The sequence below is a fragment of the Lathyrus oleraceus genome, chromosome 1, assembly GCF_024323335.1.
Source record: "Lathyrus oleraceus cultivar Zhongwan6 chromosome 1, CAAS_Psat_ZW6_1.0, whole genome shotgun sequence".
Taxonomy (NCBI): Eukaryota; Viridiplantae; Streptophyta; class Magnoliopsida; order Fabales; family Fabaceae; genus Lathyrus; species Lathyrus oleraceus.
Genome location: NC_066579.1, coordinates 380,138,496 through 380,161,262, shown reverse-complemented (window position 1 = coordinate 380,161,262; position 22,767 = coordinate 380,138,496). Strand labels below are relative to the sequence as shown.

The 22,767-nt window shown below is 35.6% G+C and overlaps 1 protein-coding gene and 1 non-coding gene across 2 annotated transcripts; one reads left to right on the top strand and one right to left on the bottom strand.

Annotated features, from left to right (window-relative positions):
- Positions 1-5,160: 5,160 nt before the first annotated feature.
- Positions 5,161-6,543, top strand: LOC127108275 (uncharacterized). Its single transcript, XM_051045730.1, has 2 exons — positions 5,161-5,379; positions 5,476-6,543. Exons 1-2 carry the CDS (start codon positions 5,161-5,163, stop codon positions 6,541-6,543), a joined length of 1,287 nt encoding a protein of 428 aa, XP_050901687.1.
- A 15,121-nt stretch (positions 6,544-21,664) lies between these two features.
- Positions 21,665-21,771, bottom strand: LOC127116198 (small nucleolar RNA R71). Its single transcript, XR_007801170.1, has one exon. It is a non-coding gene; the product is annotated as a small nucleolar RNA R71 (small nucleolar RNA).
- Between the last annotated feature and the right edge of the window lie 996 nt (positions 21,772-22,767).

The window sequence follows — 22,767 nt, the reverse complement described above, 5'->3', positions numbered from 1 at the left end:
TTTGAAAAATGATTACTCGACGTTGGATCGAGGTTTTGGTCTTGTTTTGAAATGGTTATCGGGTGTTCATTTTATTTCTTGTATTAACAGATGAATAAAGAATGAAAGAATATTATACATTTCATGGGAGAGGGATACATTTGTTATGAATGGGGATTGACATGGCGATCAAACAATATAAGTATATGCCTCATACACCATACAAGTAGGCCACAGTTAATCACACAAGTAAAATATTTAAACAAACATGTGATCAAATCAAATAATCAAAGAAAAGAAATGAATGAGCATTAAACAACGTGTAAGTGTAAGGGAACCGGCTCATTGTAAGAAAGCCCAAGAGTAAGCTATGTGAGGTTGATGGCGATGCTTAAAAGCAATCGACTTACAAGGGTGTAAAAAATGGGCTCGATATTAAATCGAGAAAAGTATGATTTTTATAGTTTGAGAAAAATGGTTTTTTGAACTAAATTCAAATACAATAACTATGCATTATTAACAAATGAAATTATAATAAACATAAAAAACAGATATTAACAAAATAATAAAATGCTAAAGGAAAATACAATCAAACAAAAGTGTCACACATGAGTATTGAACCCTCCCCATTTAATACTATGAAACTAAACTCTTTCCACTAGACCACTCAACAATATTTGCTACTAATATACTATGTTAAATATATGAACCGGGCTAAAAAAAAGATTTAAAATAAAAAAAACAAAATAAACATTTTTATGGGTTTTTTATTATCTCTGTTAAAAAACAAAATAAGCTAAATAAATAAAAAGTAAATAATAATAATAAAAGAAAATAAAAACATATACATTTTTCTGATTTTTGTGTTAAAAATGAAATAAAATAAATTAAATAATAAAAGAATTAATTAAAAAGAAAAAAGAAAATGGAAACAGAAACTCGTCTCCCTCACTCTCTCTCACCTCACAAAACGCAACCTTCATCTCTCAATCTCCATCATTCAAACATTCCTCACCTCACGCTTCTTTCAATCTCTCAATGACTCGCACTCGACCTTAAGCTCAGCGAATCAATCTCTCTCAACTCTCACAACATTTTCAGACAACAAGCTAGGAGAAAAATAGAGAGAAAGAAAGAAAAGTCCTTACAAAATGTCGCAGTGGTGGCGGTGAAGAACGTACAGATACTGGCCTCCAGGTAATCAATCTTGGGATTTTTAGGGTCTCTTCTCAGATTTCGCCTCCCAGTTCTTTGTTGTTCTCTAGGGTTTTCTTTCTTACTGATTCCTCCCTTTTTATAATCCCATTGCTAGGGTTTGGATGAGATCAAAAGAGCATGGAATTGGAAGTGCTTTCTTTTTTGTGTTGCTCTGTTGTCTATCCCATTTTGGTGTTTGCTCTGAAAAAGGTAACATGTACCTTGTACTTCTTCTGTGAAAATGTTTCATTTTGTTGCTTGTGAATTTTTACCATCTTACTGAGTTGTTGTGATTTTACTGCAGTGAATTAACTACCTTTTTACTGCAGTGAAAATGGAGGGCTTGGTTTGATTTCAACATCTGAAGGATGGTTTGTGATTTTGGCTGTGGCTTGTAGGTTCATGGCTTGATGTTACGCTTGGTATAGCAGGGTGACTAAGGTCTGCAGTTGGCCTGTTACATTGAGCAAGATGAATGGTCATCTATTGTTGCAGATGTATTGATGGGTTTTGAGTTTCATTGTCCAAGTTAGGCATGTGACAACTAGGTATTTCTTATGGTCCTGTTGTGCTATTGTAGGTTCAAGCCAAGAGTGATGAGCAGAGGACATGGTTGGACTGCTAGAGGGCTCTTTGGATATTGGTTAGTTTGTGGACATGTCTTAATTTTGATGTGCATTATGCAGCCATACTAATTTTGAACTTATGCATTGTTTTGGCATGGTTTCACAGGTTCATCACTGGTTATTCAAGGATCAAAATGGAACATGGAAGGTTACGGTTAAAACACGGATTGGATTTCATGGGGATGTCTGTAATACATTGGCTGACTTAAAGTAGTTTCGGTTCAATTGTCGCGTACAAATACGTCAATATGGCCTCTCCCAGTTGGTTTATTGCTCCAGCAGGAAGTTGAAGCAAGCATACTCATCACGGCATCCATGCCGCATACAATCTGCACAAACAATCCACATACGTAAACTTCAGCATACCCTGCATAATTCTCTCCAGTGGGACACCAACAAGTTCAAACAGTGAGAACTTCGGCGCCGGTTAAAACAAAGACAACAATGCATAAACCAGTCCCCATACATTCCAACTGTAACTTATCTGATTGTTTGGCCATTGGCCAAGACAATCCAAATCCTCACACTGTCTATGGATTACCAAACCAACAATTAAACAGAAACGGAAGAAATTGAGGTAATGGCAGTTGGTTGTCCACTTGTAGCCCACACATTTTGAGTTTGAATCTACTGATTCCGGATCCCAAACCGGTTGAATATGCCAGAACAAGATTCTGAACAGACAGGTACAAAATTTCCTCTGGTGTATGATCAACAATAGACACCCCAAACTCAGCAAGATCAACATTGATGTGAAACTCAAAGTCCGTATCTGACATTAGCTGTTGCTTTTGAGAATCATTCACTGATGATGAATGTCTTCGGCTCATAACTCCTATAGGTTCAGTTTCAGGCATCCAATCACTGATCCTAACAACATTGGTTTTCTCTTCCTTTACAATTGTAACACGCAACGCTCTGGTTGGTCCTTCTGCTACATGGACAGGCGTGTGATCAGAAATTTCATCGATATCGTACTTCAGTGATTTCATTTGGTCAGTACCATCTACCAAGAGTTCCAACAAACATCTCCTACCAAGATCTTCCCACAGAAAAGAAGCAGCAGAGTTTGGAAGCAGCAGTTGCCAGGAATCACCGATACCATCAGCTTGACGAAAACGAATGGGTAGGAACATCGAACGATTTTCACCTCTGTAAGGACTTGACAATGAATTCAGACGAAAAACCACTTCAAATCGTGATCTCTTAGCACCACTTCTTACTACAACCCTTAATTGCATTGTTTCATCTCCAACATCTTTTTCCAAACTAATGTGCATTATACCTTCATAACCTACACGGAATGGTGTACTCCATTTGTAGCCATCTATCCGTAACTTCAAAAGTTCAACTTTAGCTGACGACTGCCACTCAAATGGTTTTGGAGGATCAGTGGGATGTATCCATACAACAGACTGAGTATCAGATTGTTGTAGGCAGAGACTACATCCAACCCTATTGATGAACATTGTGTGTGGCTGGAACTGAACCACCTTTGTTCTGTCTGAAGTCATTTTCAACAATGTTGAAAGCTTGTAGTAAGATCTAAAAAGAAGAGGCTGTTGGTTTGGTGTACAATGTGTTCGTCGGTTTTGCAGGCTGTTGATGCTTGGCGGCAGGACCATGGCTTTGTAGGAATTTGTTGACAGGATATTGTAACAGCAGGTATAGGAGAAGGAACCGTTACGGGCATTGCAGCTGGATTTGTAGGGGAAATCGTGACAGGATTCCATGATGGTTATTGGGTTACACAATTTCTCATTGCATCTCTTTGTACCTGTTTCAGCATGTTTTAGGTTTGCAGACAGGTTCATAAGCCTGATGGTTGAAGCCGGTTTCTTGCCAAGTCTCATGGTTCACAAACAAAGTGGGTGGTTTGGTAACATTGCAAAAATTGTTTTCTCCATTGTCGTACTATCTTGCTGCAGACAATGCACGAACCGTTTTCCTTCCGACTATATTGCTCATGATTTTTTGTCTGTTGTAGGTTATTCTTACTGTCACGGTTGTTCTTCCGGCAGATGGAGGAGTTCTGATTACTGCCCTGGTGCGAAGCGATGGAGGGATGTGAAAACAGCTCATGAAGAAAGGATTTTGAAGGGCCTCTAAAGCTGTTGGCCTCTTGCAGGGATCAATTTTAAATTTCCATCTTTCCCAACATCTTCAAATCTATTGTTATCATTGGCATAAATCAAGCCATCGTGTTCTCTCAAGACACAATGTTGATCCTCAAAGCCTACCAATGGATTGGCATCGGCAGCATACATCTCCATCTTACCACAAGATGACTGCCAAAGAGACGAAGTGCATCTAGACAAGCCAACATTTTTTACTCCTCCCAAGGAAAAGCAAACATCACTCATTTGCCTCTGAAAACAGGAGTCTGCTGCATTCATCATCTGATTGAAATATTATGCCTCTTTCAGAATTTAGGGGCACCTTTTCTTCAGTTATTTCACTTGTGAATTTTTGTAACTTGCTTCTACGAAATCTTCATCTGTCAATTTAAACCCGGACACATCTACATCATTGCTAATACAATTCTTTATGATATTCAAACCGTTATTCATTGCAACAAGCTGTTCTTTTATCTGATTCAGGGTGTATTGCTGATTTGTAAGCACTTGACAGTTGTTTGTATTAGATATCAAGGAGTCAACTGTATATCCACCAAAACTTAACCGATGCATCTTTGAATCCTTTATTTCTCCCCTCATATCCTTTGTTTCTTTAACTGTATCTTGAATTAAATCCCTATAAGCAGAAAAAACTCAGGGCGTCAGTTTGGAAACCTGCCGTCTGTATTTCCATATCTACAGAACTGTTTTTTTTATAATATTCTCCATCTCCAACACTTCTAGTTTTGTTAACTCAACTTGACCCATAAGATGATTCTCAGAAGTAGTACAACTTCCAAATCTGCCTTGCATATCTAGATTAGGGATGGGAGGTTCTTAGGGTTTGGAATAGGAAGGAACTTAAGTTGACTTTGGTCAAAGTTGACCAAAAAGTCAACTGTTGACCAAAGTAAACAATTGGTCAAAAGTGTCAATTTTTTTATTTTCTTGTATGGAATCACATGTACTGGTTTAAAATGGACGAAATGGATTGGAATGGTTTGAAAAAAATGATTGGAGATTGTTTTCACAATTGGCTTGAATGTTTGACTTTTGAAAAAAAAATAACTTGATTGATAATGCACATGAACAAGGCCATGAAATAAGACCATAAGGTCAAGGTTTTGACATAGTATCCATGAACCAATAACATGACTAGCAAGTGGCTTGAAACCCAAGAAAACTTGATTGTTCAGATGACCAAGACCATATGTGCATTAACAATCACATGAACCAACACCATGACTTTAGACCAAGACCAATCCTCATGTAAAACCAAAGTTAGGTTAGGCCAAGTATGCCAAACAAACATCAAAGATTCTGGACCAAAATCGGGGTATGACACTGGCATAGCTAAAAGGTTGAAGAATAGGAAAGGTCAAGTTGTTGGGTCCTCCAACATTCCCTCCAAATCTGTCAGGAAGAAGGCTAATGTCGGTCCCACTGAAAGACGGAGCAAGGTGGTTACTCCTACACCTAAGAAGAAGTCTTTGAAAAATAAGGAAGTTCATTATGAATCTAGTGAATCTGATCAGGATGTCGAACACAATGTTTAGGACATCATATCCACTTCCCGAAAGCAAGCTTTTGGGAAGAGGATTCCAGCCAACATTCCTGAAGTTCCACTTAACAACGTCTTTTTTCACTCTGTTGAAAATGTTGAAAAATGGAAATATGTTTATCAAAGAAGGTTAGCATTAGAAAGGGAATTGGGGAAGGATGCTTTTGAATGTAAAGAGGTGTTGAGTCTGATTCAAGAAGTTGGTCTGATGAAAACTGTAACAGGTTTTGGGAAGTGCTATGAAATGCTGGTCAAAGAATTTATTATGAACATATCCAAAGATTGTGACAACAAAAGGAGAAAGGAATTCAGAAAAGTGTATGTCAGAGGAAGATGTGTGGATTTTTTCCCTGAAATAATCAACCGGTTCTTAGGAAGAAATGAAGAAGAACAAGCTGAAATTGAAGTCTCATACAATGTCATCTGCAAAGAGATCACTGCTAAGCAAGTAAAAGAATGGCCAAGGAAAGGAAAATTGTCTGCTAGTGCCTTGAGTGTCAAGTATGTTGTTCTCCATAGAATTGGAGCTGCTAATGGGGTGCCTACCAATCACTCCTTCAATATAGCTACTAGGCTAGGTAAGTTCATCTATATTGTTGGGACCAAGTCAAATTTTGATTTTGGGTCTTATGTTTTTTATCAGACTATGAAACATGTTGCATCTTATGCTGTAAAAATGCCAATAGATTTTCCCTCTTTCATTTGTGGAGTTATCCTGAGTCAACACCCCATCATATTGATCAATTCTGATAGTACTTGCAAAAGGGGCCCTCATCTCTCATTGCATTATAGACTATTCACTAGGAGACATGTCCCATACATTGTCATGACATATGGACATACTTTTTCAAGTTCCACTGACAGAACAAGCATTCTTACTAAGATGAAAGACACCTGCAAGACTTTGGATGAGACTATAAAGAGTTGTACTGAAATGAAATGCAAACTTGAAATGTTTATTAAGGCTCTTTCGGAAGAGGAAGGTGGTAAGAAAGCTGATGGAACTGATGAGGAAGAGGATAATGAAGACAAAACTATTACTAGTGATGAGGAAGAGACTTGAAGTCAGAAGATTAATGTTCTATAGTTCCTTTGTGTGTTGTTTCTGAATTTGTTGCTTTTGTGGGTTGTGCCCTGGATTCTTTTTTGTGCACCCTTTAGGTGCTTCTTGGTTTGTAACCCTCTTAATCTTGTAGGATGGACTTTGATGGTATGGTAAATGTGTTTTGTTTTGAGAACTTTATGGCTAAAAAGGGGGAGTAGTTAGTGTGTTTTGACTGTGTTGGACTGGTGTGTTTTATTGTTTGGATGGGTTGCTCTTTAAGGGGGAGCATGTGCAGGTCTGTAGGGGGAGTCTCCCTTGGGGAAACTCAGCCCGTTGTTCTAATACTCAGGTGGATCGCCTGATCTGGTTATGTTGTTCATGATGTTAGGAACAATGTCATGACATCCTGGCTAAGATAGAAGGAATTTTTTCTTGTGCGCTTATAGTTTTTACAGTATGAGGCATGTTGATTCGTTGCGCCTACCTCTGATGATTGTATGTAAAAGGATGTTGTATGCTTTATTATTGATATACATCCCTTTGTATGTCCCTCCTATTTATTGATAGCTGGCCGTTGCAAATATTGTTTTAGCCAAAAATTGCCAAAGGGGGAGATTGATAGGTTTGTCTTTTGGTGATTGGCTGCATTTTGGAAAAACAAGTATTTTCCAGATGTTGAACAAGATGTCCTGACATGTTGCTTTAACAGTATGCATAATCTAGCTTGCGTTAGTTATGAGATTTAGTCTCCTTAATTATGTTTCCATATATTCTCTGAAGATTTAGTTATTGTATTCTATTGTGTGTTTCCCTGGGACTGAAGAATATTGTATCTTGACGTGTACACGAAGGAACATTGTCAAGTCATATTAGGAAACATTTGATTTAAATGAGAATGGTATCTTCAGAAGATTAAGAAGAGATCTTGGATCTGCATCATATCAAATATTGAAGCCCATGTGTATCACTATTATATATAGTGGAGTTCTCAACCTAGGAATGTATCGAAACAGTGCAGTATTGTGTTATCATTAGGGTTTTGTGTGTGTGTTTTATGTGAGCCATTCAAGTATCACATTGATACTTGAATTGGACTAGGTGTATTGAGTTGTAATTTACTATCCCTCTGAAGCTTTTAAGCAGGAGTGGATTGTGCTTTTCTATTGTGTGTGATCATGTGATTGAGGGAAGTTAGAGGGGTCTCATATCTAGGGTTGCCCTAGATAGAAACATCCACAAGTAGAGATTAGGAGAGAATTTTGTAAACACTGAGGTTGTTCAGGACTTCAAACTAATTCTGTGATAATGGATTTCCTTCCTGGCTTGGTAGCCCCCAGATGTAGGTGACATTGCACTGAGCTGGATAACAATCGGTTGTGTTATTTATTGTTTTGTTTATCCTGCTATTGTTTATTGTGTGATAATGTGCAGACCCCAAGGTCGTGACATCGTGTTCGACATCAGGGATCTGCTTGCCAAAATTTCACTGACTTTGTTTTTAAACTGAAAAAGTCGATATATGGTCTAAAACAAGCTCCTAGAGCTTGGTATGATAGAATAAGTAACTTCCTTTTGGAAAATGATTTTACCATAGGGAAAGTGGACACAACTCTCTTTTGAAAAACCTTTAAGAATGATATTCTGGTTATCTAAATTTATGTTGATCATATTATTTTTGGTTCGGCTAATGCTTTGTTGTGCAATGATTTCACTAAGTCAATGCAGGAAGAATTTGAAATGAGTCTGATGGGAGAACTTAAGTTCTTTCTAGGAATCCAGATTGATCAACATTCAGAAGGAATGTACATTCATCAGAGCAAATATACAAGGGAACTTCTGAAGAAGTTTAACTTGTCAGAATGCAAGCAATAAAAGACTCTAATGCATCCTACATGCATTATGGAGAAATAAGATGTAATTAGTAATGTAAATCAGAAGCTATTAAGAGGTATGATAGGCTATCTCCTTTATCTAATCGCTTCTAAACCTGATATTTTATTCAGTATCTGCTTATGTGCTTGCTTCCAATCAGATCCTAGGGAGACTCACTTAACTGTTGTTAAGAGAATCTTTAGGTATTTGAAAGGTACTACTAACCTTGGTTTATTTTATAGAAAATAAAGTGAATATAAATTAGTAGGCTATTGTGATGATGACTATGGTGGAGACAGAATAGAAAGGAAAAGTACTTCTGGAAGTTGTCAATTTCTGGGAGACAATCTCATCTCGTGGTCCAACAAGAGACAGTCAACAATTGCGCTTTCAACAGTCGAAGTTGAGTATATTGCAGGTTCTAGATGTAGAACTCAAATACTCTGAATAAAGAGTCAGATGGAAGATTATCAGATATTTGAGAGTAACATTCCTATTCTCTGTCATAATACTTCAGCTATTTGTTTGTCTAAGAATCCTATCTTGCATTCTAGGCTAAGCATATTAAAATTAAACATCACTTTTTACGTGACTATGTTCAGAAGGGTATTTTTCACTTAAAATTTGTTGATACAGACCATCAATGGGCCAATATCTTTACAAAACCCCTTGCTAAAGATAGATTTGTTTTCATTTTGAAAAACTTATTTATAGATTTTTAACCAGAATGAAAAGATGAATTTCATAATGTTAAGTCTTCAAAATTCTAGATTAGGTTCTAAGAATTTATTTGTTAATTATGAGACATGAGCTTTCTGAAGTGAGGAGGTTTCATGAATCATAAAGGTTCTGATCAGACTCAATCTTATTGGTTTACCTTCTTGATTCTTAACAGTTGTTGCATTAAATGCTTGTCTTATCGTTTAATATCATGTGGTTATTAGTGGTGACAGTTGCCCCACTTTCAGAGCACGCATGATGTTAGCATGACACTTTGGATTTCTATATCTTGGGATTAGGTTAAATCATTTATGTTTCCCTTCGTTGGTGTATTCCCTTTGTTGACATCATTACTAATTTTTTTTATATAAACCCATTTCACTCACATTTTCACACTACACTCACATTTACTCTCACACTTTCAATATTTCAAACCTTCAAAGACCTTCTTTACAACTATTCATCCTCATTTTCAACACTCAACAATGGCTAATCAAAAACAACAACAACAACTAATTAATCCCCAATCTTCTCCCCAGTCTGTCGCCGATAAGAACACTCCTCCATTCATAGAAGAAATAAACAGTAGTAGTATCCCGTCAAAAAAATATTCTATCTTCACGAAGATCGATCCTCTAGAAGTTTTGGCGTACTATATGAAGATCTATCTCGAAGATAATGTTGATCTGTTGGTGGATCCCTTAAATCTACTAGATGACTACCTAGTTGTTTCGCCGCCGCCTCCTCCTCCAAAATAGTCTTCACATGTGTGTGTTATCATTTTGTCTAAATGTGTGTCTGATTTTTATGTTTGTTTGAGTACTTTTTGTATTTCTTTTATGTTTTTACTTTTTCCTTCTTTGTTTCTTGATTGTACTCATTACTGCCTTTTGGCACTATTTAATGAAAATCATGTTTGTTTCTTTCCATCACTTTTATCTTATTTCTGTCTATGTCTTTTTGATTGATGACAAAAGGGGAGAAACGTAATTAAGGGGGGAATCGTAATTGATTTTGATATACCTCTATTCATAAATCAGAACCCAAACATTGTTTAATGTTTCTACTAATAACTACTTCAAAGAATAGTTTGTTAAATTTTTTGCAGGGATAAGTTCAAACATCAGAAGATCTTGAAGTTTTTCAGATCAATATATAAGTTACCAGTTTCTGAAGAAATTGTCTACTCTCTGAGTCTGAAGCTTTAACGCTATTTGAGAAGTATCTCAACCAGGAATGAGAACCAAGCATTGATTCTTCAAGGAACTAAAAACCAGGCTCTGAACTTGGAACCTAGCATCAAGGTTTTAAGAATTGAAAATTTTGCGTCAAGTTCCAAGGAAGTGTAAATTCCATGATAATTAGACTTGGCAGTCAAGCTTTTAAGAAGAATCTGTAACCAGGTTCTGAAAGATCTTTTCAAAGACATTTTTCAAAGGTAACCAAGCTTTGGAAGAGAATTTCAAAGAGAACCAGGCTCTGAAGCTTCTTCAAAAATAATTCAACCAAGCTTCTAAAGTGAAGTTCATCAGAATGTTGAGTTTGACAACCAATGTTCTGGATAAGTTCAAGCAACTTCTGAAGACAAACTAGATTTTGATGGAAGATCATTCTGGTACTTCAAAAAGGTTAATCAGGGAAGTGTTCTTTCATTATAAGTTTATCCTTTCAGGATTATACATCTCAGAGGGAGCTTTGTTCTTTTATAAGATGTATCCTTCTGTCATTACGTTGTATAAAACTGTTCATCAAAATACATGTTTTTGTCATCATGAAAAAGGGGAAGATTGTTAGAACAAGATTTGGTTATGCGTCTATACCTTGATTTTTGATGTTAACAATGTTGTATTTGTGTGAGAATAATTTTGGTACCCTAATGGTTTGTTATTGTGTAGCTTTAATAGCTAGTTCTGATTCTGAGTATATGACATGGAACGTCATCAGTTTCTGAACATTGCGTTCCAAATACTACTTCTACGCTAAACCATGAGAAGTTTTGAAAGATGTTCAAGTTTCTGCTACAATGATCTTTCTGCTTCTGTGCTGATTCACTCTCGAGAAGCTTCTAAGGAGATGTTATGTTGCTACTGAAACATTCTCTCAGGATGTGCTTTTGGACATGACTCTGATTGTTAAGCTTCTGAAGAATGGAAAGCTTCTAAAGTTTTGTTACTTAACTGAAGATTCTGAAGATCTCAAGCCAGAGATTGAGGTTATCAAGGTTCTGGCTAAAGATTGTGAAGGTACTGAAGATCTCATGCCATACTGTTGATGGTGTCAAGGTTCTGACTGAGGATTCTGAAGTTTCTGAATCCAGCTGTATGTTTCTTCATTTCATGCTTCATCAAATTTCGTCAGAAGCCAATGAACTTAAAGATAAGATCAAATGGATACGTGATCAAATAGTACATACTACAAATCAAATATTCTTTCCACTACCTGATATTATAGGCAAGGACAGTATTATACATCACACCTATCACTGCATTTATGGGCGAAGAACAATATGCAGTATCACTCCTTTCACCATCCAACAGTGAACAACCGCTCTATTTGGTTTCCCCATTTTGCCCTCCAATAATATTTTCTTATGCTATATAAGTGGGACTTGGTGACTTAAAGAATATGTTGAAGCACTATAATATTTGACAAGTCTATTTCTTTGTGAAAAGCTATCATTTTATATACATAGTTTTTCTTTAAGTATTTGTTTATCATTTATGTAAAATCTGCTTGTGTAAAAGCAACTTGTAACACATAAAATATTATTCAAACTGTTTGTTTGATTTTCCTTAAGGAGACTAGGGTATAGTCAGATCCTTGAGAAGACAAAGAAAGTTGTTATTTATGATTCCTTAAGGAGACTAGGGTATATCGGATCCTTGAGAAGACAAAGAAGGTTATTCTTTGTGATTATTGTAATCAGTTGACTATATTGGATTAAGTCCTTGTGCATAAGGCAAAATCACCTTGGCGGGTGGACTTGAGTAGCTTTGAGTTTCAAGTGAACCAGGATAAAAATACTTGTGTTTTTATGTCTTTGTTATTAACATTTGAGTGGTGTTTTTGAGTTGGTAAAAAGCTTTTTTTTTTAAAACCCAATTCACCCCCTCCCCCCCCCCCCCCTATTGTGTTTTTCACACCTCCAAAGAAAAATGATTTGTGACCTGTGGAGATGATAACAAGGTTGCAATACCTGGTAAAGGTATTGTAGGTAATCCATCTTCTACTACTATCTCCGATGTAATATTTGTTGATTGTCTTAAACATAATTTGCTTAGCATTAGTCAATTATGCGAAAAAAGCTATACAATTACGTTTACAAATAATTTTTTCATAATTGAACACAAGGAAAAGAAATATTATTTGTTTAAGGGCTTGAGGGTTAACGACATCTATATGTTTAACTTGAACGATGTATCATTAACAAGCACTAGGTGTTTAGTAACCATGAGTGAACACTCTTGGTTATGGCATAGACACTTAACTCATGTTAACTTTTATCTACTCAATAAAGTGGTCTCAAAAGATCTAGTCATCGGTCTACCTAAAATTAAATGTTCAAAAGACCACCTATGTGATGCATGTCAAATGGGAAAGCAAACAAGGGTCTCTTTTAAATCCAAAAACATTGTTTCAACTTCTAGACCCATTGAGCTTCTTCATATGGATCTTTTTGGTCCTTCTAGGACAAAAAGCCTAGGTGGAAATTACTATGGTTTTGTTATAGCGGATGATTACTCTAGATTTTGTTGGACTATCTTTTTGTGTAGTAAAGATGAGACTTTTTCAGCTTTCACATCTTTCGCAAAGTTATCTCAAAACAAATTAAGCTCTAACATAGTTGTTATTCGAAGCGATCATAGAGGTGAATTTGAAAACCACCTCTTTGAAGATGATTTTGATAAACATGGAATTGAACATATTTTTTCTGCTCCAAGAACTCCACAACAAAATGGTGTTATGGAACGTAAAAATAGAATTTTAGAGGAGTTGGCAAGAACTATGATCAATAAGAGTAGTCTACCAAAATATTTTTGGGCCGATGCTATTAGCAAGGCGTGTTACGTTTTAAATAGGATACTTATACGTCCTATTTTAAACAAAATACCTTATGAACTTTTAAACAAATGTTTTGTCTTAAATAATGGTAAGGATAACCTTGGAAAGTTTGATGCAAAAGCTGACGAAGGTATCTTTCTTGGATACTCTCAGTCAAGTAAGGCTTATAGAGTATTCAACAAGAGATTACTTATTGTTGAAGAGTTTGTACATGTCACGTTTGATTAATCTTATCAGAGAAATGTCGAAAAAGGTATTTCTTTTCATGATACATGTGTATCTTCAAAATACATACTCAATGACACTGAAAAAGGGAATTGATCAACCTGAAGCGGTGAAAATTAAGGAGGAGAAAGATGAAAATATTGAAAAGGAGAAGGATGAAAGTTTAACTAAAATGGACGATCTTCCTTTGGCGTGGAGGTATTCCAAGGACCATCTAATCGACAACATTCTTGGGGATATCACCAAAGGCGCGACTACATTCTCTAAGCTATGTAATTTCTATTATCACTTTGCATTTGTTTCACAAGTTGAACCTAAAAATACAAAAGATGCCTTGATTGATGAGCATTGGTTAATGGCCATGCAAGATGAGTTAAATAAGTTTAAAAGAAATGATGTGTGGGACCTTGTCCCACCTCCGCAAGATCATCAAATCATTGGCACTAAGTGGGTTTTTAAAAATAAACTAGATGAAAATGGAGTGATAACTCAGAACAAAGCCTGGCTAGTGGCTCAAGGATATAACCAAGAGGAGGGCATAGATTATGAGGAAACTTATGCTCTGGTTGCCCGCCTTGAGGCTATACGCCTTTTACTAGCCTTTGCATGCTCCAAAAACTTCAAATTATTTCAAATGGACGTGAAAAGTGTTTTCCTTAATGGTTACATAAATGAGGAAGTGTATGTTTCTCAACCTCATGGAATTGAAAACCATGGGTATCCTAATCATGTTTATAAACTAAAACAAGCTTTGTATGGTATCAAACAAGCCCCTAGGGCTTGATGTGAGCGACTTAGTAAATTCTTGACTGATTAAGGATACTCTAGAGGGAAGGTAGATACTACACTTTTCATTAAATGTCTAGGAAAACATCTTCTTCTTGTTCAAATTTATGTTGGCGATATAATTTTTGGTTCTACTAACATGCAACTAGTCAAAGCGTTTTCTAAGCTTATGTAGGGTGAGGTTGAGATAAGTATAATGGGGGAGTTTATCGGAATTAAAATCAAGCAACTCAAGGAAGGAACATTTGTGTGTCAAAAAAAATATTATCACGAGTTGCTTAAATGCTTCGGAATGGTAGATTCGAAGTCTATTGACACTCCAATGCCCACAAATGGTAACTTGGATAGAGATGAAAATGGTAAGGATGTTGACGTCAAAATATATAAAGGTATGATCAGATATTTTCTATACCTTACTACATCTTTGGCCTGATATAATTTTTAGTGTGTGCATGTGTGCTCGGTATCAGTCCGTTCTAAGGAATCACATTTAAAAGCGGTAAAACACATCCTTAAATACCTTCATGGTACATCTAAGTATAAACTTTGGTTTTCCAAAGGGAGTGATTGTAGTTTGGTTGGTTGCTCTGATTTCGATTTTTGCAGATGTAAATCTGATAGGAAAAGTACTAGTGGAACTTGCCACTTATTTTCAAACTCCTTAGTTAGTTGGCATAGCAAGAAGCAAGTTTCCATTGCTTCGTCAACTGTTGTGGCGGAATACGCCGCGTCAGTTAGTTATTATGCTCAAATTCTTTGGCTCAAACAATAACTGCTTGACTTTGATATTAAACTTTAAAGTATTCCCATCATGTGTGATAACACTAGTGCGATCAATCTAAACATAAATCCTATATTGCATTCTTGTACTAAACATATTGAGATACGTCGTCATTTCCTACGAGACCATGTTGAAAAAGGCGGTGTCGTTTTTAAGCATGTTGATAGCAAAAAACAACTTGCAGATATTTTTACATAACCACTTGTGACTGAGCCATTTTTCAATATTCATCGGGAATTGGGCATTGTCGATATCTCAAATCTTTCCTAATGTGTGTTATTGCATGCACCTTCTATATTTTGTTTAGCTTTTGTTCGAAAATTTGTTTTCTTGTGAAGTGAATTCTCCGCCTCATCCTATGAGGTAATATCATTCTAAATTTATCTCTTGATCTTAATGTTTCTATGAAATATGTTGCTTATCTATGACTATATTGATTGCATGTTTATGTTCCATGAGAATATGATATAATATACGAATCATGAATTTCATATGTGTTCACTCTCGAAAATTTCAATTGATTACACATGAGTTTTCAATTCATATGCTTATAGTGACATCTTGTTTGATCTCTTCATCATATGTATCTCATATAATCATTTTCTAATATTTGAAGTAGTTTTAATTATGTGTGTGGTTTAACATGTTATTTATCTTATTCTTGCATGAAACATGCATTTATCATTTCATGTCTTTATGTTTATTGTACTCTTGTTGCAACCTTTTATAACAAATATGTAATGGATGTTATCTATTTTGGCTATACATGGTTGTTTATTTAAGTTTAAGCTTTTATCATTTAACTTTATTCTATGTGAGTGCATGTCTAAATTGATTGTTTTAACTCTTTTGCAACGCCTCTCTGTGAGTTGTATGTTGTTGTGTAATTTTCATGATACTTCTCACAATTTCCATATTTGTTTCTTTTTGATATTGTCAAAGGGGAAAAAATACAAGGTTTATGATGCAAATATTCAGGGGGAGCTTTTCCAAGGACACCAAGTGCTTAGTATGTTTTGTCATCATCAAAAATGGGGAGTATGTAAGTGCATTATACTCTTAGATGTATTTTCAATTATGTCAAAACTAGGTAGCTTAGTACTATGTGTATATTGGACCTTATCATCTTTGTCTATATGTGCATCATCACTATAGGACATGCAAAATTAGATTCAATAGGCCATATCATGCTAAAAATATATTTTTTTCATGAAAAAATAGTCAATGGGTCGATAATACCAAGATGAGTCGATACATACTTAGTGGATTTCCAAAGGAAATCATTATGCCTTGTATGTATCGATACAAAGTACGAATGAGTCGATACGGTATGTGATTGAGTCGACTCATCCATGATTGGAGTTGACTCAAACTGAAAACATATTTAACTAAGCAACTCTTCCATTTATAAGTTGATACATAGCATGATTGAGCCGATACATAACGCAAATGAGTCGACTCACCCTGTCATGAAGTCGACTCATACTGAAGCATTTTTTTAATGCAAATTTTTCTGCCTTTGATGATTTGATTCATTGGGGCTTCTTATTGACTCATTAGTCTTATGTATTGACTCATTCGAATTTAGAGTCAATACATTATGTTTTGAGCAAATACATGTATTGACTACATATTTTCGAAACTTGCAATTTTGGAGAAAAAAACGGTTTTATGTGTTATTTCTTTCACACACACACACACACACACACACACACACACACACACACACACACACACACACACACACACACACACATATATATATATATATATATATATATATATATATATTATATATATATATATATATATATATATATACATTCATTCATCATTTTTCATCATTGAAACCTGAAAGATACAAAGAATTCTCATCATCTTCAACTTTTCTTTGCATGCATTTAATAACTACACATAATCATTTTTGTTGTTTGTCATCAAGATAAGATTGATAAGGTCCAATTTAGGTTGGTGTAATCAAATTGGGTTGAGTTTCTCTTTGGGGGTTTCATAGATAAAACCTTTAGGGTTTTTACTCTAAGATCAGAGGTTGATTTGGGGGTTTTTTGCACAAGTCTTTGCAACTTGGATTCAATCGAGTGAAAGCTTCAACTTGGATTCAGCCGAGTGAAAGCTTTGAAGAACAAGGGTTCTTTCACACGAGTAGCGGTAACCAGAGGATCAATTGAAAGACTTGGGTCAAAAGTTCACAATTTGGATTCAACCGAGTAAAAGCTTTGAAGAATGCTGGTTCGGTAAAAGGAGTAGCGGTAACTGGAGGATCAAATTGGAGATCTTGTGTGACTTGATCTAGCTAAGATAAAGGTAAGAGAAGAAGATAGGATCAACATCAACCATAGGGTTTAGGGGTTTCATTTTCTACTACTTCTCTTGTAAACTGATATTGCAAAGGTTAATTACAATATCCCAATTCGATTTCGAATTGAGGGCAGACGTACCCATAGTGAGGACAATTGGAGAACTGCCTAAACAAATATTGGTGTTCTCTCTCTCTCTCTCTCTCTCTCTCTCTCTCTCTCTCTCTCTCTCTCTCTCTCTCTCTATCTATCTATCTATCTATCTATCTATCTATCTATATATATATATATATATATATATATATATATATATATATATATATATATATATATATATATATATATATATATATATATATATATATATATATATACATTTTGATAACACTTAGTGTGTAATTTGATTTGCTAAAAATTATGGTTGTATTGAGGTGTCTTAAATAGTTTTTGTGAAACCATTGCAATCTAAACAATTGCAATAGATTTGTCACACCTTCAACACAAAGAGAATTAAGCTTAGTGTATTGCACACCAAATGTTCGATAATTTGACTGCAAACTAAGTGTTCGATAAATTTCTTAGTCAAGTTTATTTTTACATTTCATTTGAAATCATTTATCATAGTGTGGTTTATATTCAAACAAATTATATTGAACTTGTTGGTTTGTTTTTCTCATCTTTAGCATACTTTATACTACGGTTTATACTCATATCCGATTCTACCAATAACGGTTCACATAGACGAGAGTTGATCTAAATTCGCTTCTGCTTGCCATATAAAAATATTTTTTAAAACATAATTTTAATAAGAATTTTTTTATTTATCGATCTATTTAAACCCCCTTCTAGATCGTTTCCCTCGTCTAACAAGCTTAAGAGTTATTTGAGGGAGAGTCTCACAAGTGTTGTTTAGGGAAGCACATGCAACATTTAATGCTTTGGGTGAGTATTTTGGTTTGTTATTCATATTTTTCCCTTTATAGGGCCTTTTAACCATGCCTTTCGGGGGTTTTATTCAATTAAAATAGGCACGCCTTTTGGAGAGTTGTTTATCACATTCTTAGTGTCGTGGCTTTCCTGTTATTCATAGTGTTGAATCTTAGTCCTGAGGCATGTTTGGCCTTGGAGCTTAGGCTAGGTTGACTGCTAAAGTGGAACGACTACAAATAATGCTTTTAACGTCACATGCGAAATAGATGTAACCTCAGCTACTGAGGCGAAAAAATGAAGGGTGACCTGAAAAGATGCCACTTAACACCTCGGTTAATGAAAAACTGAGGGGTAAGTTATCTGATCATTGGTTCGAACCCCAACATATGTATTTTTATTATTTATAAAGTTGGATGGCGTTCCCAACATAAAATCTCTATTTTATTTAAAAATCAAGGTAATAACTCTATATTATTATGTCGGTTTTATTTAAAAACCGAGGGGTGAATTATTTTTAAATATTTTCTTTTGTACCTACAAAACCATATCACATAATAGATAACCATATTTTGCAAATTTCTGAAACAGAAACATTAAACCTGCATTACAGAACCATATCACAGAAGAACAATAGTTTACGGCAAATGCAAAGCGAAAATTGGACAAACCTTATAACTTTACAACAAAACTAAATCAAATTATTAACCAACAAAATAAATTAATAAAGTGGAAAGTCTTGTAGGTTGTCCAAAAGTTCTATGTTAAGATTTGTCACCGGTCATTATACACCTATAATTTGAACAACAATTTAAACCAATTAGGATAATCAACAATAACATTAAATCTTTAGTAAAAGGAATAAAAAAAATTAAAATGAATAATTATAAATTACTAAGTGATATAAAACATTTACTTACTAGTTTTACCATATTCCCTCTTTATGATCATGATGAATAGCATACACATCATATGAATCATTTTCTTCAGTTGATTGATGTACATGTGTTTCAAAACAAGGGGTTTCGTAGTAAAAATCTTGATTTTCATCAGAAAGATGTTTGATAACATGAAATTATATCATATTTTAGGACTTAATTCAATTAAATTATATTATTATTTATTTCAGTTCACTTCATTTTATTAGATATTATGCGGTATTTTCTTCCTATTTGTCTCAGGTGGTTTATTTGAAGCACAAGTAAAAATGGAAGAAAAGGAGGTGCAAAAAGGAGAGAAAATGAACCAAATATCAAAGCCCAGCCCAAAGCACAAAACACAGGTGTTGTGCCTGTGACGGACGTCACAGAGGCCGTGACGAGCGTCACGCCTTGCACACTCCTGTGACGGACGTCACACATGGTGTGACGAACGTCACACCATTCCCCTACATTTTTGGCGCAAGGAACGCTTCAGAGACGTTGAGGGAGAGTTGAGCCCTATATCCACGCCCAACTTTTATGCACGTTGAAGACCTTTGAAGCGGAGGCAGTTACTCAAGGCACCAATATAAATAGCCACTTTCCAAACCTAAAATGGTTCCAGGCTTTTTCCAATTTTTTTCCTTGCCGTTTTCGCTTTTGCATTTTCTTTTCCAGCAGCTTAGGCATTGTTTCTTTATTATTTTTACGAGTTCTACACTATTTCCCTTGCAATTTCTATTTTCCTTTTTAGCATTTAGTTAATTCTTTTCGCACAATAGTTTCTACACCGGAAACTATTGTGTACCTTTTTACCGGATCTAACCTTACGTTAGAATCTAGTTTTTATTTCCTTCGTTTTAATTTGTTGTTTAATTGAAGAATCCAAGAACAAATCCTACCGGCTTGTGGTGGAGTGTTCAAGACTACTGTTTAACTCATTCAGGTTCTTTAATTATTATTTAATGCTTTGTTTTATTATTTATTTATATTATTTGCCCGGGATGAGTCTGTTTATGCATGATAAATATTTAAGTTTGTTTAGCATGTCTAGCTAATTCGCTTAGATATCGGTATGTAAAGTAAGCGGAATAAGGAATCAAAACCAAGTCAGTTTAATTAAATTTAAAATTAAAATCACTCTTTTTACGGTCTCAATTTACAGGTTTAATAACAAAGGTTTTTACGAAAGTAAAAGACATAAAGAAGTTAAAATCAATAGAGCGAGAGTTTGAGGTTTTAACTGGACAGTGTAAATTGGACATTAATTCTAGATCAGGGCGAGAGCAAGTTTTAGAGTTAATTAAATTCTGATCTTTTCCAAAAAGTATTTTTAAAGATTGAATGTGAGGACGAGAGTTAAGCATTTGAATTTAATTATATAACCTAAGTCAACAGAGCGAGAGTTTGAGATAAGGGTGTTTAAACGGTCAGTGTTTTCTTAAAAAGAGTTTCTACGGACTTTATTGCTTTCAAAAAATGGTTTTTGACTTAATTATAAGTGACAGCTACATTAACATAAAATCATGGTTTATTCAACAGAGCGAGAGTTTGAGATAAAACTTTTAATCAATAAAGTCAACTGAAAAGATTTATTTTAAAACCAAGAAACCGACAAAGAATTGATTCCCTAATTACGACGAACTACATACCGATATCCGCTTTATTAATATTTAATCTAGATCTTAGTTCAGTTTTTAGCTTTTTCCCCCAACATAGAAACATTATTCACCTTAGCTTTACGAAGTAACCTTAGATAACGGTATATCGATTCATAAGTCCCTGTGGGATCGATATCTTTTAAAACTACGCGATAGAACTGTGCACTTGCAGTTTGTACCATATTCTCGACTCACATAGTCGAGCGATCAAGTTTTTGGCGCCGTTGCCGGGGACTTTTATTTAATCGATATCGTAACTCTTCTGTTACGCTGTAGAGACTAAGGTTTTTTTTTCTTTTCTTTCTATTCTTTCTATCGTCGATTTGTATGCCACATACTCGTTCACAAGGCGAGCCATTCTACTTACGAATCAACGATATTGAACTATATCTCCGAGTCTTACGACGAATTCGGGAATATCGTGCTGCAAACAATCTCCCTCCTGTAGAACTTCCTGATTTCAAAAACATTTTTCCTTCGATACCCGAGATGGCAGAACCAGCTCGTGCTCTTAGAGATTACGCCGCTCCATCACAAGATGAGCCGCATTCAAGTATTGCTCCACCCGCAATCGAAGCAAACAATTTCGAACTTAAACCTTCGTTGTTGCAGGCAGTGCAACAGAACCAATTCTCTGGAAATCCTACAGAGGATCCAAACCTTCATTTATCCGTATTTGTCCAATACGCTGATACTGTTAAAGCTAATGGTGTCACTTCAGAGGCAATTCGACTTCGTCTTTTTCCTTTCTCATTAAGAGATAGCGCTAGAAGATGGCTTCAGTCTCTCCCTTCCAACTCTGTCACCACATGGAACGAGTTGAAGAAAGTTTTTCTTGCCCGATATTTTCCGCCAAGCAAAACAGCTATGTTAAGAGCCCAGATAAATGGATTTAAACAGAAAGACAACGAGTCTCTTTTCGAAGCATGGGAAAGATACAAAGACATGATGAGACTTTGCCCACACCATGGTTTGGAAGACTGGTTAGTAATTCACACATTTTATAATGGTCTCTTGTACAACACAAGGTTAACAATAGACGCCGCTGCAGGTGGTGCACTAATGAACAAACCTTATGCTGATGCTTACCAGCTTATCGAGAGCATGGCCCAAAACCACTATCAGTGGGGAACCGAACGAACAATGGTGGAAAAACCTCAAACGAAAACTGGCATGTACGAGATAAGTAACCTTGATCATGTTAATGCAAAAGTGGATGCTCTGGTCCAGAAAATTGAAAGTTTAAATGTATCACCTTCAGCCGCCGTGGTTGCTATAACTCAGAATTGCGAGGTCTGTGGAATCCAAGGTCACACTCCTACGGATTGTCAACTCTTAACAGGAATCCAAGCAGAGCAAGTAAACTATGCTCAAGGAAGCCCCTACTCGCATACCTATAACTCAAATTGGAAGAACCATCCAAACTTTTCATATAAGAGTAATAACGCTTTATACGCACCCGGACAATCTCCAAATCAAGCCCCAGTTATACCTCCAGGATATCAGAAACCGAACCCATCCATGCCTAACAATAACGCCCCTAGGAAATCCAACTTGGAAATCATGATGGAGAACTTTATAGCTTCCCAACAACAAACCAATAAAGATTTCTTAAACCAGAATGTACACACTGGAGAACAAATTAAACAACTAGCAAGTAAAGTAGATGCCCTGGCTACCCATAACAAAATGCTGGAAACACAAATATCACAAGTAGCTCAACAACAAGCGCCTACTGCTGCCCCAACTGGTACATTTCCTGGACAGCCCCAACCTAACCCAAGAAGCCACGCTCATGCAATCATATTAAGAAGTGGAACGGAAGTGGAAGGACCGTCTGATCCAAGGATGGAAAACCAAAATTCTCATAAGTCAGCTGAGGAAGAAAATAGACCTAAGGAGAAGGAAGAGAGTAATAAGGAAACCATAGAAAAGAAGGAACCTTATGTACCTCCACCACCTTACAAACC